The sequence below is a fragment of the Sebastes umbrosus genome, chromosome 2 (genome assembly GCF_015220745.1).
Source record: "Sebastes umbrosus isolate fSebUmb1 chromosome 2, fSebUmb1.pri, whole genome shotgun sequence".
NCBI lineage: Eukaryota > Metazoa > Chordata > Actinopteri > Perciformes > Sebastidae > Sebastes > Sebastes umbrosus.
This window is the reverse complement of record NC_051270.1, coordinates 33,860,020-33,877,382: the sequence shown is the minus strand read 5'-3', so window position 1 is coordinate 33,877,382 and position 17,363 is coordinate 33,860,020. Positions and strand designations below refer to the sequence as shown.

Sequence of the window (17,363 nt, the reverse complement as noted above, 5' to 3'; positions counted from 1 at the left end):
TGTTAAATGAACAACTAAAAGAAAAAAAAAAGAGAAAAAAATAAATTGAATATTGAAAAATAACATGAGCTGTGAGTTTTTAAAATAATGTTCTATGATTATTAACAATTATCATATACTGTAATTGTGCGACAGTGCAGCCATACTGCTCCTGTCTGTATCTTTAACTCACACACTCACTCACTTTCAGTTTTTTTCAATACCGCAGATAAGGAAATGTACACAGTATGATAACAGTCAATTTTAACACTGCAGTATACCATTACAACCCTAGAGAGAAAGCACCATTTTAAATGTCTCAGCATGTGTACTTTTCAGTACTTTTGTAGCTTGTAACTAAATCTCTATATTTTGGATTTAAATTTCACTTTCACTTTTTTTGTTTGTACTTTTATTAAACAAAAATCAGCCTCATTTTTGTTCACTCAATATCCAACAGCCTCTTATTCCAACTGCAAAGCATTTATTTTCTCCCTTGATATATATATATTTTTTGTCTCAGAGAGTTGTGTGTCTCAGAAGAGCTCTTCTCAGTTCTTCTCAGCTGAACCTCGTGACATTCAGCCAGCAGCTCAGTTTTAGCACAGTGGGCGTCCAGCCATGCAGCATGGCATCGTTCCAGCTGCTGGCGCTGAAGACTTAACACCAGTAGCTGTTTAGCTGGTGCTACCAGCTCTAAGATAAACTGAATGAAACCAATACTAATGACCGTGGTTTCGGTGTTTTTTTTCCCCCTCAGGGAGAGAAAGACGTGACTGATACGATGACATCATGTGCATAATCTTTGTACATGTGACTAAGTTACCACATGGACAATCTGGTGTGATCTCAACTGGCTGTTAGCACAATACACTGATAGAATCTGTTTTGCATTAATCATTACTGGTACTGTTAAAGACATGGTGATCAGGTTGATCAACAGTGGAGTATTTCTTTTAGATGATCGTGCTGCTAGAAAGGAGTGCCATTCTCAGTGGCTGCCGGTGTAGCCTGAGTTAGGCGTTGACTGCTCAGGCAGGTATGAGAAGCTAAATTAGCGCCGACTGAGAAGTTAATCTACATTGGCTTTCCTTTCTTTTAAAAAAAAATCTAATTGAGAGAACAGCATAGAGACAGATAGAAGATAAGAGGGGCAGGATGACAGCTGGGGGGTGGAGGCTGTCACAATTCAACAGCATAGCATAAAGTGGCAAGAGAAAGAGAGAGAGAGAGACAGAGAGAGGTAGAGAGGAAGAGCGGTAAAGAGAGGAAGCAACAGATGGACATGGAGGAGAGGTGTGGCGGGTGTATGACACATACTTGGCCTCGTCGACCACTTCCACCTCTGCCTGAGCTGTAATGGGAGCGTTGGAATGAGCCAGTGGATCGTCTGCATTCAGCTCCCCGTTGGTCGAGCTGACCACCTGTGGCACAGACGGGTGTTACTTCAAAAACAGTTAAGACGTTGGCAAGAATCAATGTGAAAACCCCGGTCCTGCTGTGATGGAGAGTTTTCTCTGGTTGCTTTACCAATTCACTTTACTTTCATTGTCTCCTCCTCTATGGGAACACAGCAGCGAAGAAGAACAACACATCAATAACACAAAAAAATACATCAATGTGTTGCAATAACTACTCTTTCTTGCTTGCATTTTGTATCCACAGCAAAATATTTGGGAAATTTAAAAGTTGGTAGCAAATGGCAACAAGAGATGGGTGGATGACCATAAAAATGATGTAGTGGCATATCGGTAAACTGCCCTTAAATTTCTTCTTTTTATCAGATAGCCTGGCTGAAGGTGCGTTAATATTGTCGGGAACAAAGACAGATTCAATTCATCAAAGACAGATGAACAAGCAGACTCCAAACAAACTGACAAACTGCCACCGACAGACAAATTACAAACATAAAATCACAGTATGTAAAGAAAAGTTACTGATGTTTGTCCCATTCACCTGTAGAAGAAATGGCGTTATAATTATTGTAAAAATGTGTGTTTTGTGAGCATAGGCGTACACAGTGTACACCTTTGTTAATCTCAGCCATCCTAACACCGTCCAGTTCCATTCATGATGCAACAGTGTAGAAAAATCTCCTGGAAATTAAGTTGCTGGATGCAGGAAAAAGTTGAAATTACTTGTTTACTTTCATTGAATTTACTGCAACTACCATAACCCATTCAAGATGGGGGTCATGTGACTGCTGGAGGTACTGGAGCTACAGCAAGCGCGCTATTCTAGGTTCTTACTGCCAGCAAACCACGGAGCCATTAATTAAAAGTCCTATAGATCACCACCGTCTGTGGGTTCAACTCAGTGTCACTTTATGACTTTATATAAAAAATAGATACATTTTGGTATGAAGAGTTGTGAATGAAAATTATGACATTTGTTTTCTTTGGACTTCCACAGCATTGTGTTTGGGATTGCCTTCTTCATTATCTGCTATTACTCCAGCAAGATATTCTCAACAGTTTTGGTGTTTGAGTCTTTTTTTGGGTCACCCAACAAGAGCTGCAACAAGTAATCGATTGTCAACTATTAATTGGCAATTATTTTGATAATCGATTAATCGGTTTGAATAATTTTTAAAGAAAAAAATAGTAAAAAGTTCTGATTCCAGCTTCTTAAATGTGAATATTTTCTGGTTTCTTTACTCCTCTATGACAGTAAACTGAATATATTTGAGTTGTGGACAAAACAAGACATTTGAGGATGTCGTCTTGGGCTTTAGGAAACACTGATTGACATTTTTCAACATCTTCTGACATTTTATAGACCAAACAACTAATCGATTAATCGAGAAAATAATCAACAGTTTAATCGTCAATGAAAATAATTGTTAGTTGCAGCCCATTATAATAATTTCTGGGGAAATTATGAGAGAAAAAATAAATAGATAAATAGTATAGGTTTGCATTAATATCCATGAAGGGATAATAATCATTCTACTGTATACAGAAATGTAACTATTTTAACCATAACAGAGTCAAACCCATAGCTAATGGTGTTTTGTAAGCTAACAGTATAAGTTTGGTAGCATTAGCTCTGCTACCTCTGTTGGTCTCGTGCCCATCATTTGGCACACTGAAGCAGTTCCTCTACTTTTACATGACTCATCGTGCATTGAAAGTCCAATCAGAGCTGAGAGGCATGTTTCTGCCAATGGAAAACAACCAAGAGACACAGTCCACGTATAAAGTGAACATGCAATAGTTTTTACATGGATGAAAAACCTGTTTGTGTGGCAACTTTCAAGCCTCCACACGGTTTCAACATGAATGGCAGTAAATTGCATTTAGTAGAAATAGCCAGAGATCTAATAAAGTCTACACTGTACACACCTATGCAAACTGAGCTTGTCACAGACAGGGACAATCTTGGGTAATCGCTTATAGTCAAAATTACACCAGGATGTTCCTTTAAGCATAATGACCCTTTACGACTAAAGAGCATGCACTTAGCCGGCTGAGCCAGGTCACCCTGCCATGCAAGAGGTTTCTTGGTCCTGCAAGGATTGTCCAAGCGCCATGAAGAGTTGTAGGCCTCGAGATCAAAATGCTGTTTATAAAGCTAAATCACATTTTCACCATCTGGGGTGGGCGGCACCAGATGACATGCATTATGGTGGTGCAGAAAAATAACATTTCCCAGCCAGGGGTAAAAGGGTGGGGGAGGTATATGGCTGTAGATCTGTCTCACAAACAAGGCTAAAATACTACATAAATGTAAAATGTCTGGTATCTACTATTGTACATTTACTTGAGAACCAGAAATGATAATGGCAATTAGAAATACCTACAACAGTCAGGAAATGACAGAAATGCAGAATCAACATTTGTAAATGCCAATTTTTTTCTAAAATCTGGTTCAAAATATTCAAATAATGCACCTGAGTATTATGTTTTGAATTTAAAGTATTATTTATTATTATTTATTTTATGAGTTAAATCCTATGAGACAGATCTGACTCCATAGAGATTGGGTGGGGGTTGTGGCTGATCAGGTGAGGGGTGTATACCTGCACTGAGCCCCCGTGCCTGTCCGCTGCCAGGTGGGAGGTCAGATAGGAGGAGTTTGCTTGGCGCGTGGGCTGCACCTCCCATGCTCCTCGTCGATCTGAGACTGCTGTCTGCTCAGGTAGCGGGGGCGTCGGCGATGGGAGGGGTTGGGGGGTGCGATGGGAGAGGGTGGGGGGTGGTGATGGAATAATTGCGTTAGGAAAGATGGATATTTGGGTGTGCGAGGCCAGGTACCATGCAAAGCAGCATGAGAAATGGAGAAGAAAAAAAAATTTAACAAAATAAAAGAGTGAATCAAAATCAAAGCAAGGCTTCAGCCAAAGAACTGAAACAGAAACTAATGAGCCTGAAGCCAAATGGAGGTAAGCTCTTACATCTCAAACTTTGGCCTCAATCTCATTACATTTAAATAAAACACAAATTAAAGCTTAATTATTGAGCAAGGTCTTTAACCTTTTTAAAATGTTTTTTTTCTATGAAAGAAGCCATTTGTTTGACAAGTTGTCTTCGTAACAGCAATTAACAATAGTAATCAAAGCACAAGTGTTTCCACAAACACAATGTAGAGTACATTCAGCAGCGAACTCACTGAAAAAAATCCTTATTAAAATCCTGAATTGGCAGAAACGTTTGATTGTTCTTATTCTCCCAAACCTTATGTAGCAAGACAAACTAAAACATGTGCCAGGGGGAATTGCAGTCCCTTGGAAATGCTGGCCAGAAATCACATTAATGAAACACACTCGCACAGACAACCTGAGCACATTTTCTACTGGTCTCACCTGCTCCATCTGGTAAAGAAATCAAATCCTTCACTATCTCATTTCAATGTAGTTCAGGATTATAAAGCATTATCTCAGTTATCTTTCATCTTTGTGGGCTGCTGTCATATCAGAGGAATTCATTTCAATTTCTGGTCTGAAATGCTTTTCAACAATGCACCAAAACAAGAAAATTGAGATTAATGGTGTGAAGACCATTAATCTGTGTTTTGACACATACTGTATGTCACAAACCATTCTTATTGTAATCATGCTTCTTTAAAACCCAAATGCTTAACATTCATACGATACATCCTATCAGAAATAATGGTTTTCATAAAAGCTTTGAAACTCTGCATGGACATAAGCTTTGTTTGGTGACTAAGATGAGGTCCTGATAACCGTAGAATCAGTTTCAGTTTCCCTCATGTGCAGGTCAGATTAAAGGTCACCCTTTGTGGACATCGTTGCAAGCAGGGGAATATGTGTGTGTACCTCATACATACATTTCAGGTTGTAATTCACTGTCTCCCTTGCTTTCACTGCAACAGAGGCCTGACACACACTTGAACACTACTAAAGACAAAAGCTGGTGTACCTGATTTCTAATTGGTGGGTGCTGTGAGGGCCGGTCTCTGTGAGGATGGCTCTCTCTCGTCACAGCAGATGCTCCAGAGTCTATATGGACAGACCCCACTGGTGTGGGCTGAGGGAATAATCATCAGTTACATTTTGTGCAGTTGAGCAGCTTGCTACAAACTGTTGTATTGTTGTAACAGTGTGTAGGATTTGGTGACATCTAGTGTGGTTGCAGATTGCAAACGACTGAGTACTCCTCCGCTCACTCGTCTCTTTCAAGACTGCGGTAACGTGAGCTGCCAAGTGCAAAACCGTGGTAACGCCGTTCACCTCGCTCAGAGGTCATCCTTAACGTAATAACACTACTTTAGCAGCAACAGAAGTCAGACAGCAGCTGTCGGTACCACGGTTTTGCACTCTGCGGCTCACGTTACTGCAGTTTCAGGGAGAACTATGGTGGCCTTCAGGTAACGTAAAAATCAGTTTGGTTTGTCCGTTCTGGGATACTGTAGAAACATGGCAGTGCAACATGGTGGACTCCGTGAAGAGGACCCGCTCCCTATGTAGATATGAAGGGCTCATTCTAAGCTAACAAAAAAACAACAACTCTTAGTTTCAGGTGATTATACACTAATGATAACATCGTTTTGAATATTATAATCCATTTCTGCAAATAGATGCTCCAAAATCCTACAAACTGTTCCTTTAAAATGTATCTGTTCGTAGTTTATGTGTGTTACTTACTATCTGCCTGCCAACCCAGTCGTATGTGTAGTCAAAGGTGTATCCTTTTCGCTCAAACAGTTCCGTGAACAGAGTCCGCAGATATTCATAGTCGGGCTTTTCAAAGAAGTCCAACCGTCTCACATATCGCAGGTAGGTGGCCATCTCCTCTGAATTAAACAAATATTAAAAAGAACGGTTTAAACCTTTGATACTATAACTCTACTTATATAGTGGGATGACATTTCAAAACATTTCATTCATGGAAAGGTCTCGCATAAAAAGGTCAAATCAGAGCAAATGTCTATGTGATCATTTTCTAGCTTTACAGCCTGATCAATAAGCAGATTACAGCCATCAGCAGCGTACCTGGGAAGTTCTCACAGAGGACCTCGATGGGAGTGTTTCGTTTTGTGTCTCCGATCTTCTGGTATCGTTCTTTCAACGTGTCGGCCTGCAGGAGAATGAAACAGAAGGACATATGAACCGATTCTGATGAGCATTAATCACAATTATATGAAAACTAATTCTTAATATGTTCTTGTTTCTTAATGCAGACGGGTTAAAAGAAAATCTTAAATCCTGACTGTGCAGTCTACTGGATACACAAAGTGACGATTGGTTAATTTCCAATTCATACCATCACTTCTTATTTCTCTTTGGTTGTAACAAACAAAACTGATAACTGAAGTCTTTATATCTTTACATTCTCTCTCTTGTAATAATACTGATTTTGGACACAAAACTGACTTTAAATACATTCTGAAATTGTTCATAAACATCTGCAAATAAAACATTGATACTGATCTGGTAATCAGATTATGATCTTAAGGTTGCAGACTGTCATGAGATCATGTCAGCTCCCAAATGTGTTATTTTCTTTTTTGATGTTTTTCTACAAAGGATAAAACTGATTTTGTAATACTTGCATGTACTTGGCATACCTTTAGTCCTTGCCACGGTAGACTCCCACGAAGGAAATACATGAACATGTGGCCTAAGGCCTCCAAGTCATCTCGCCGGCTTTGCTCTATATCAACAGATTTGATAAGATTTCACTGAGAAACTTCAGGAATAAACCACATTACATAATAAACATGTCAGAACCAAAACAAAAACAAAGCTATGAAAGTAATCTTACCTTTGCCTAAATGTGTATTGATGGACATATATCGGGCAGTGCCGGTCAAGCTCTTATGCTCCCTGTATGGAATGTGTTTTTTGGTCTCGGGGTCGATGTACTCTTTGGCCAGACCAAAGTCGATGATGTGGATGATGTGTTCCTTTTTATTCCCTTGTCGTCCGATGAGAAAGTTTTCAGGTTTCACATCTCTATAGATGAGGTTTTTAGAGTGCACATACTCCATTCGAGAAATCTGGTGAGAAAGAATACAGTAGAGTCATTGACAAAAATCGGATATAATCACAAACCAGGTCACAAATTCAGCAAATAGGGAATCAAGATGTCAAGATGACATTTTTATGAAAGTTGGCTGCTGCAATATGTCAGTATTTTCAAGAGCATTGTGATATAGTATTTCCTGAGGAATTGCTGTCAGCATTATTACACATTAAAGGGGAACTCCACCAATTTACCACATGAAGATCAGTTTACTAGTCATGGTTAGTACTACGAAGCCTGAGAAAACAGTTGTAGAACATCCTCTGTGGCTCTGGAGGAGCTTTGTCAAGTCTGAGAAAATGACTCAAGTGACACCTGAGTCATTTCAGCTTGGAGACTACAAATGCGCAACAGAAACCTTGCGTTGCAAACTGGGGACGTCAAGTTTTGAAAGGCATATCCTCGTCAGGGAAGGTCTAATGACAAACGCAATTGAGTTGTATTATGGGAAATGTAGTGTAGTGCAGTGTCTAACCCAAACAATACATGATCCATTTTTTGACTGTTCTTTTTTTAATCCGTCTCTTGCATGTCCCCCAACTCTATGGAAGTGCAATACTTAAAGACCCAGTGAAATGAAATATGTTTTCCCAGTTTTAATCTGTGTCCCTGTGTTAACTGTTCATTTATCTCTTGTTATATGCCAAAAATATGTAAAAGAAAATCAGTTTCAGAGTATTTTAACATCAAAATCCCAATCGTATAACTGTCTTTTCACCTCTGTAAAACGGTTTCAAATGTTTGATGACTCATCCTGCCCACAGGGACGTTTACAAAAATTCATCCAATCGAATGAGGCTTTGAGCGACTAGCTGGCCACACCGGTCATATAAAACTGCACTTCATCGTTGGTGGATCGTAGTAAACAGAACAATATGGAGAGATAGGAAGAGATGTCTGTGTTTGGATATCAGTGGGCAAAAAACATTGTTTTCTTTTCCAAAACAATTTGACTGAGATCCAATTCATTCAAGGGAAACTTTGCCAATTTTCAACTGTCTCTGTGTCACTGAAGCGCAGGCAGCCCGCCGGCAAAAGTCCACCATATGACACAAAATGACTGGTCGCATTGGTGGCATGGAAGGAGGACGGGCGCCGTTCATCTGCATGTACTGTCCGTGCTGCAGTGACACAGAGCCGGTTGAAAATTGGCAACGTTTCCTTGTCATCTCTCCCTCATCCTTGTCGTGATCTAACAACAGGTGTGGAGCAGACAGTCATCTGTAGCTCCATATCATGCTAAACTCTAGGCCTTCCCACTTTTTAGCAATCCAATCAAATGCGAAGGATTTTATTTAAATTCCTCTTTGAACTGTACACCGCTCACATATTCTGTTTCACTGGGAAATACGTCCCAGAAAGAAGCTAAAGACGCTCTAACTTTCATTTCTGGTACTTTAAATGCTGGAGCCCTTTAAGGACATAATGACATGACTCATACAAAACACACAACCAGAGAACCAATTATGTCTATAATATCCCTATCATTATAATATTGTTAAGCTGCAACTAAGGATTATTTTTATTATTGATTAATATAATCAAGTTGAGTAGTTTACAATTACTCAATAAACCCTTTTGTCTATAAAATGTCTCAAAGGTTTAGAGTTAGGTCGAGTTGCACCTTTAGTATTCTTACCTGATAAGCAATGAATCATTTATAAAACAGTCATTTAATTTATGCTGATTGACCAATGATTAATTCACTAACTGCTTAAGCACTATGCTGCCTCAGTGATCCATTACTATCACACAACAAAAGCCTCTGTTGATGTTGAGCCAGAATTTCAAGCCACTAACTGAGATGCCAAACCATCCTGCTGGGACTCAGGACTACGAAGGATAAGAACGACAATGTGTTTATAGATGTAAATCTTAACCTAGAGCTCATAGCAGTTACCTTCCCAGAAGAGATGGTAAAAACAGCTCGAACACAAAGGGAAAATAAGTTATGGTGTGAGTAATAAGATCCTTTATTTGGGTTTGATCTTCAGGGATCCTGATACCCTGAAACACTCTTTTCTTTAACTGGACCAAAAAAAAAAGGAGCTTGTGTAGGAGTACAAGCTCACAGCACTTATTGTGGGATCACTCACTTGTGTCAAAAAACTAAAGAGGAAGACCTACGTGATAAATACAGAGGAGAGATTGGCTGAGATGCAGGCTTTAGCAACTCTCTGTTCTGCAACATCGTGCTTATGTTATGCTGTTTTGTGGGTTTCCTTACGAATTTGCAGGGGCTATCTGCATTACAAGAGCACTGCAGATTTTGTGCTGACAAAATGAAATGCTAGAAATTTTGAGATGTCTGAGGCGCCTAAAAGACTGGGTAAAACCACCCTGTGAGCTGCTCGAACTTAATGAGATTCAGTGATGGCTTTGCTGTTTTTGACAGCCTACCTGACTCGGACCAATAGTACGTGAATACCGACAGATTGCTAATTTGCAGACTCTGCACTGATACCCCCACCTGCTCCACGGGCATCTGTAGGCAGGACGTTGTGTGAATAAAATAATGGATCATTTGTTTGGCTGAATGAACCCAAACACTGTAAAACAGCTACATAAGCAGTTTATTCAATATAGTACACTATTTTGTACTAGGCTTTCTGGGACTATAAAATCTCAAATGTTTGGTGCCTTGATTCATTTCACAGTAAGACAGAACCCAGACATTTTTTAAATCATATTTAGTAGCTCTCCTTTGCCATTTTAATTTGACACTTCTGCTGTTAAAGGAAACACACAACCATCTTGGGCGTGAAAGTTCATTCTTGACCTTGAAAACAGTTTGACAAAAAAAATCTTAACTTTAGCTTAATTTACTAGCTTTTTCAAGAGCTTTCAACTAAAGCTGCAAAAATTAATCGATTAGTTGTCAACTATTAAATTAATCGGCGACTATTTTGATAATTGTTTAATTGGAAAAAAAAAGTAAATTCTCTGATTCCAGCTTCTTAAATGTGAATATTTTCTGGTTTCTTTACTCCTCTATGATAGTAAACTGAATATCTTTGAGTTGTGGACAAAACAAGACATTTGAGGATGTCATCTTGGGCTTTGGGAAACACTGATCAACATTTTTCACCATTTTATAGACCAAACAACTAATCAATTAACCAAGAAAATAATCGACAGATTAATCGACAACGACTATAATCGTTAGTTGCAGCCCTACTTCCAACCGCATCTCATGGTTTGCTCCGTTGTCAACTGAGCAGTTGACAACGGAGCAAACTCCCTCTGCTGAGAAAGACTGAGATTAGCTTGAAAGCTCCAGCAAATTAGCTAGACAGTAGACCATGTGTTACAATTCTTTAGTCAAAGTCCCTCCATCTGTTTCACATTAAACCCCATCCAGTGATTCAGGGGGCAGAATCCCTTCAAAACCCTGGAAGGCTTTTATTGTGAAACATATGCCGGAAGTTTTGAGTTTCATACTCATAGAGTGGTGCAGGAATGAGTCCTAAAATGGAAATGAGTTAGCATTTTAGCAATTCCAGTTCCCTCATTTGGAAGTCAATGGGTTTTTTGAATGGGTTTTTGGTTAGATGGCTGAAATAAGGTCTGTGGTTAACACAAGCTTAAGTAAGGGATAATGTACAGCGAGCCGGTTATTGGTCTTGCATCGCCCTGAAGGAGTTTATTTCACAACAATGACCCGCTAGCTGTACATTATCCCGCTTATTACACGGCTACTTACTTAAGAAAACAATAATTTGACACAAAAACGCTCCGCCAGAGTCCGACAGTAGAACTGCGCCCATAGCAACGGTCTGTTACACATAGCAACAGTCTACTATAAAGAAATAACAGACCGTAGAACACCGTGATTGACCAATCAGAATCGAGTATTCAACAAAGCTGTGTAATAAGAGATTTTAACGTTTTGTTCTACGATATAAAATCCATCAATAAAGACCCCACTCGTGAATTTTGAAGCTTTTATATGTGTTTAAAAAAGCGGTCGCTAACAAGTGGCTAAATGAGACAACTACACGTCATCACGCCAAACACTAGTCCGCCTTCACAGCCTCGTTGTTTATACTTGCATTCATGCGAACGTCCTGTAGTTAGTTTATAGCCTAACATTAACTTTTTACTTCTGGTGATTGCATTTACAGTTCAAAAATCATAACAGTGGTGTTCATTTGTGAAGATTATCTTGCTGAACAAAACTTGTAAGTATCCTAAACGTGTGTTTGCCACAGAGCTTATTGTCTGTAATAATCCAAAACCCAATGGAATAATCCCATTGGCTTTTTGTCGAGGGAACCAGAGCGATTCTAACTTCCTGGTTGGCCTACAAAAATACGTCATCCCTGGAGGACTCTATAAGTTAGTGGAAGCTATTTTAAAACAACTTAATGTGTCATATAAAGCTTTGAACTCACCAGCTGAATAGCTATCATTAAGACAGTCTTCAGTGAAAAGGTCCTGTCACAAAGGTCAAAGAGGTCCTCTAGACTCGGGCCCAGCAGCTCCAGAACCATGGCATTGTATTTCCCACAGGGCCCAAAGTAAAACACCTGGGGCACGCCTTCAGCTGAAACACAAGGAGAAAGAAATTAGACTTACAAGAGACAAAAATCCCAGCCCAGTGGACACAGCTGTATTTGTTTTAGTAATCCCAAGTCTTTATTGTTTAACTATGCGTTTGCAAGTGCATCAAAGATATGCAAGACCTTTGTTAATAGCTTAGTAAATAGCAAACTGTTGGAGGAAAAGCAAATACTAGTTAGTAGATAGATAAAAAGTAGAATTTGCCTTCAGTGTTTTTCAGTTGTATATACAAGTGGGAATTCAGAGAGTTAGAGTGTTTATTATTCCTGTCTCTCTTGACTAATGATATTTCTACGTTGGGTCCAAGGTGAACCATAAGAGGCCTCAAACTGGTCAGATAGGAGGAGGGGCACCACAAGGTTACCGAGGACAGTGAGCAGAGAAAGCTGCTAGGTAAACATTAACCCTAAAGTAAAACACAACACAGCGCCTGCAAATAAAACTGTGTCACTCCTCTACTGCAGGCTGAAAACTAATCGTTTCACTGCCTCATATCACGTCCTCCCAACTGAATCATATCCTCTCTGCTCTACTCACTCTAATTGCTCCAAAATCCCTTCCATCTGTCACCTCAGCTCTTATTTTACTTCTTGTCACAGTGCAGTTTCGTGTTGTGTGGTAACAGTAATAATGGTGGGGCCGGTGCTCTGACCCTTATACTCCTCCATATGGGCTGTTTGTGATGCTGGCGGTCTGGGAATTAAAGCTCCTTGAGCTGTTAAACTTCTAGAAAAGTGTGTGAGCTTAAAGCCTAAAATTGTAATGTAATGAGTGTGTGAACTGTTTTAACTTTTCCTTTATTCCTGCAGATTTTAATGAAATTAGATAGTTTACAGTAATGAGCACACAAAGGGGATTCCTAAATTTAGAACGGCCTCACCATCATGCACACTCAGTATCAAATTCTAATTAATCTAATCTTATGTTTTGCAGGATTTCAAGGTTTATGCACATATTCATTTATAATTATTTGTAATTGGTGATATTTGTATTCTTTGTTGTCTTCCTGACCAAATCTTGAACTTGAGATTCAAAGAACAGGAAATCAGGTCAAACTGTTAATTGCCTTCGGGGGAAGCATGATTCAAAGTTTGCCCCTGCTTACTGCTAGTCGGAGTCCTATTAAAAAAAGATCCCCTCAAGAAACTTCAAAGAAATGCTGGCGCTTCAATCATACAGACCTTGCTTTATCAGACTGCTTAAGCTGTGCTCAGTGCTTGGAAATATTATAATTGCATAGAAGTTAAAAGAAGTAGGGACGTCCTGATTGCTTTTCATGTCCCCGATCCTAAAGGAAGTCCTTAAATATCAAGTTTCTGCAGATTATGAAATTGAAAAACTCTTTGGGAGATTAGAGGGAGAAAAGTTATAGTTTTGATACCCCTCTTTTTGTCATTTTTAAGATAAATGTATCATCATACAGTCCCTGCAATCAGGTGAATATATTTGATATAATATATATTTTAATATGATATATTTTTATATTTAATCATTTTAAGATTTTCAGTGACTGACAAAAACAAGTAATAAAAAAAAGACGCATTTTTGAACCCCCTCTTTGTGTTGGTTCAGTCTAACCCATCGCTGATTGTTTGCCACAGCATGCTTTGGCTCGGCTGTTAATCACAGTCTGCTGAATTACACAGGAGTCGACCTGTTTACAAAAGGTAAGAAACATGCCATTTAACTGAACTGCCATCATGGACTGAAAATAGAACATAGGAAAAGATAGGCTAGCGTATGTTGAATCAATCAATCAAAGAGTTGGCTCTTTTAAGTTCAATGTGGCTATTAATATTTTGCATTATTCCTGTTGATTTTATTGGAGGAGGGTTAATCCAAGAGGTTAGGTGGTGTAGAAATACAGGAAAGCTGTTTTGAATTACAATTGTTTTTTTCTAGGGGAGGACCATAGACTGTATAAAGTATGGACGTAGTCTCCGTGGTGTCACCCATAGGTTTCTGAAGAGCCGTTGTGAAGCTCAAAGTGGGTGGCTCTGTCCGTCGCCATCTTGGCAGTGACAACACAGCCTAACTCCCGGCTAATCCAAAAATGGGCAAAGAGGTGGATCATCGGTGGAGCTGAAGCGGGCCCAGCTGGCAGCTAGCAACCCGAAACAACCTGTCACTCAAAGTGGCCACGCCCTCAATCATGCCTAACTTTTAGCCTAAATATAAAGCTTAGGGAGGACCCCCAGACCACCCACCAATTACGTATCTTTCCAAGTTTGCTCATCCATTTTAGAGCGTAACCAGGCACCCATGAACACAGCATTCACATATTATCACTTTATATAGTTAATATGAACACGTTAGCAAATGGTTGCTTGCATATTGCTTTACTGTTCAGCAGACACAGACAGAGCGACATTAAAATGCATTTTTACATATTTACATTCTTTCTAGCTTTTTTTTGGTCTCCACAATCTCCTGGAAAATATCTGGCTCTTTAGCTGCTAAATGCTCCACTATGTTAACCAGCTAGCTGCTAACTTCTGTCTAACATCTGCTTGTTATTTGATGCTGGGCAAGTAAGTAGTGTACTGTAGATATATCAGAAAGTGAGAGTAAACCAAAACGTTTAAGTTGCCAGCCATAAAACCAAAACTATAAGCTGATGTTAAAAACGTTACAACGCTCTGTAGAGCTGAGGAGAACTGAACTGAATTTTGAGAGTATATGTGCATCACTATGAGCAACACCTTTCACATTACATGTAATCATTTGATCCGTTAACATAAAGATACTGATCAGAGCAGCTTTAAGACTTTAGTTAGCTTTCATTTCTAATTCTTTTCAGTATTTCCCTAGACTACAGCTGGTACATTTTGTTTCTCACCTTAACATACTTGGTACTTACAGATGAAAATGTTAAGACAGGCTGCCAGCTCACAATATATTGGTTGTGTGCTCAGCTCATTGATGTTTTGTGCCACGATGAAGGAGCCAGCTCTAAGAAATTAGTTTATGCAATAAAGTTTAGTGAAGGGACCAAATTGCCATCATAAAATTTTGCTCAAAGTAATTGAAGTAGAGCCTGATAATCAGAAAGCTAAATACTAATCCTGATGTAGTGCGTTAACATTTATACTGAATAATGCTACTGAAGACATTTGACTCACAGGCTCGGTAATAGAAAATACACTGCAGCATGAAAGGTGGCGTAAATGCTGTCAGTTAGCATATGGGCATGTAGGAGTCATACTGTGCTCCATCTTGTGTTTCTGGACACCATTATGCAGTTCTGTGGGTTGCTAATTGTACCATAGGAATGAGTGCCTTCAAACCCCGGGTGACTGTGGGAGGCCTAAAAATGTGTCAGATTGGAGATGTGCTGTAAATAAGTGGATAAACGGCTGTTCAATTGAAAACACGGTTAGTCAAGCTTTTTACTAGCAAAGGGAAAGCGGGGATCACAGAACCATCATTATCTAAAGCAAAACGGTCCTCCTAAGAGACTGAATCTGTGTCCTGTACTGCAAAGTATACTCTAATTCTACAGGAAGACTCAGACTTTGATGGAAGCTATTACTTTTGTAGGTACCACTTTTGACTTCTCTCATCCAATTTCCTTAAAAAAATAATGAGAGCTATTCCTGGGTGTAGCTCTAACTTGGTCTTCAGGACATTTCAACAGTGCTGCAAGCAAGTGAACAGCATGTGGCCTAAGCAAACAAAGACAGCAACAAACAACAACAACAAAATATCTACACTGACAGTATGCATCAGTGAGTGATCGAGCACAACAGCACCGGATAAAACAAGACTCGGTTAAAACTGAGTATATGGCTGGACCGTGTACGGTCAGTCTGTGAATTTGTGGCTAAACTGTTACACAAATAGTCAGTGGTCATGTCTATAATGTTAAATCCATTAATGGTACATGTCCACAGTCTCCATCCTTCCACACTTCCCATTCATTGTCTAAGCAGCCGTGCAATGCATTCTGGTAGCGGGGCGGCGCGATTCGAGAGGAAGGTCACGTTGGCTGCTCCTCATTTGCATAAAGTTGAGGTTAAGGCCACTTTATGCAAGAAACTCCTTAGAAACTTTTTTAAAAACTGTTTTTGATCTAAAATAAAGACAGATTCAGCAACCGCATGGCTTATTTCTCAAATAAAATGTTTTCAGAAACACATTTCGGTGAACAATTTTCATGATATAAGAGAAGAAAGTTTCCAAATGAGCTGCCATGTTGGTTCCGGTTTGAAAGCTAGGAGCAGCAGCCCACGAGCAAAGAACGTATATTGATACTCTTTGCCACGAGGGAAAGTGTTCATCCAATCAGGTGCCTAGTGCCTTGTGTCGTGTGGCCGCCCATCGAGCATCCAATGCTGGGAAGCGAGGCGATCACTCGTGCAGGTAAAGGCTGTTCCCGTCTTTACATTTTGAAAGCGCAACAGCCAATGAGGAAACTGCATCACTCAGCCGGCCAATGAGGAAACTGCAACACTTGGCCGACCAATCGTGTAACTTCATCACACACTCAGTGACAGACTTTTGTGTTTGTAGGGCTGGTCCTCTGCGGTCCAGCCAAATAGGTTGATTTACCTCTACTGGAGCTTGGCCTGGAATTTTACGGGGCAAGGCCATTTGGCAATCAATGGCAACAATCATTGAGATAAAAAAAATTCAAAAGTTATTTATTTCACAAAATAATGTATTGGTATTTACATATTACCAATATTTGTAAGTTGTTTATTGTTGTTATTTCTTACTTTATTGTGCTGAAGCCTACAGACAAAGTTAATACCATTAAAAGTACAGTGATGATTGACATGGATCAAAGATTTGATGATCATTTCGTATCTATATTTCACACGCAGCCACTACATGCCGCCTGTAGCAGAAGGAGAACGCTCACATCAGGAGACATGACTCTGAGTCTGGGTCGCTTCGGAAACGTGCTGCGACACGTCTGGTGGAATCACAAGCATTGTCTAGAGTGGCCGCAGTCAGCTCTGGCGGCCGCATCGCAGCCTGAACACAGCGCAGCTACACCAGACTATCGTCAAAAAAATAAATTAAAAAAAGAATAAGGAAACACTTTTTTCCAGAGAGTTCGCCACTGGTTATGTGCGCCGAATTTCACTTAATGCTGCCCGAATTCAGAATCTCAACAAAAGACACTAGTGTCTAAAAACTGTATTGACAGGAAAGAGGCAGAGGAAAAAAACGGCGAAAACAGCTGGGGCAGTGTGGGCGGGGCATTCAGGTCAGTCAGTGGCCGCCGGTGAAATTCCTGCCCTGATTGGAGCAATATCATATTTTAGAATTTCAGTATTTAGTTCATGCTGGGGATGAGGTCTGCTCAAACCTTACAGAGTGACACTC

The 17,363-nt window shown here is 39.7% G+C and overlaps 1 protein-coding gene across 4 annotated transcripts in view; it reads right to left on the bottom strand.

Moving 5' to 3' along the window:
- Positions 1-17,363, bottom strand: part of csnk1g1 (casein kinase 1, gamma 1) — a 44,285-nt gene that overhangs the window by 9,317 nt on the left and 17,605 nt on the right. For 2 of the 4 annotated variants that reach the window (XM_037759482.1, XM_037759487.1), the window contains exons 5-12: positions 11,861-12,012; positions 7,206-7,440; positions 7,009-7,094; positions 6,434-6,518; positions 6,086-6,234; positions 5,361-5,468; positions 4,001-4,111; positions 1,300-1,403 (exon numbers count right to left, since the gene is read on the bottom strand). In XM_037759482.1, coding sequence (XP_037615410.1) covers positions 1,300-1,403; positions 4,001-4,111; positions 5,361-5,468; positions 6,086-6,234; positions 6,434-6,518; positions 7,009-7,094; positions 7,206-7,440; positions 11,861-12,012 — 1,030 coding nt within the window. The remainder of the gene's footprint in view (positions 1-1,299; positions 1,404-4,000; positions 4,112-5,360; positions 5,469-6,085; positions 6,235-6,433; positions 6,519-7,008; positions 7,095-7,205; positions 7,441-11,860; positions 12,013-17,363) is intronic. The other 2 variants (XM_037759496.1, XM_037759503.1) reach the window with 1 other exon arrangement.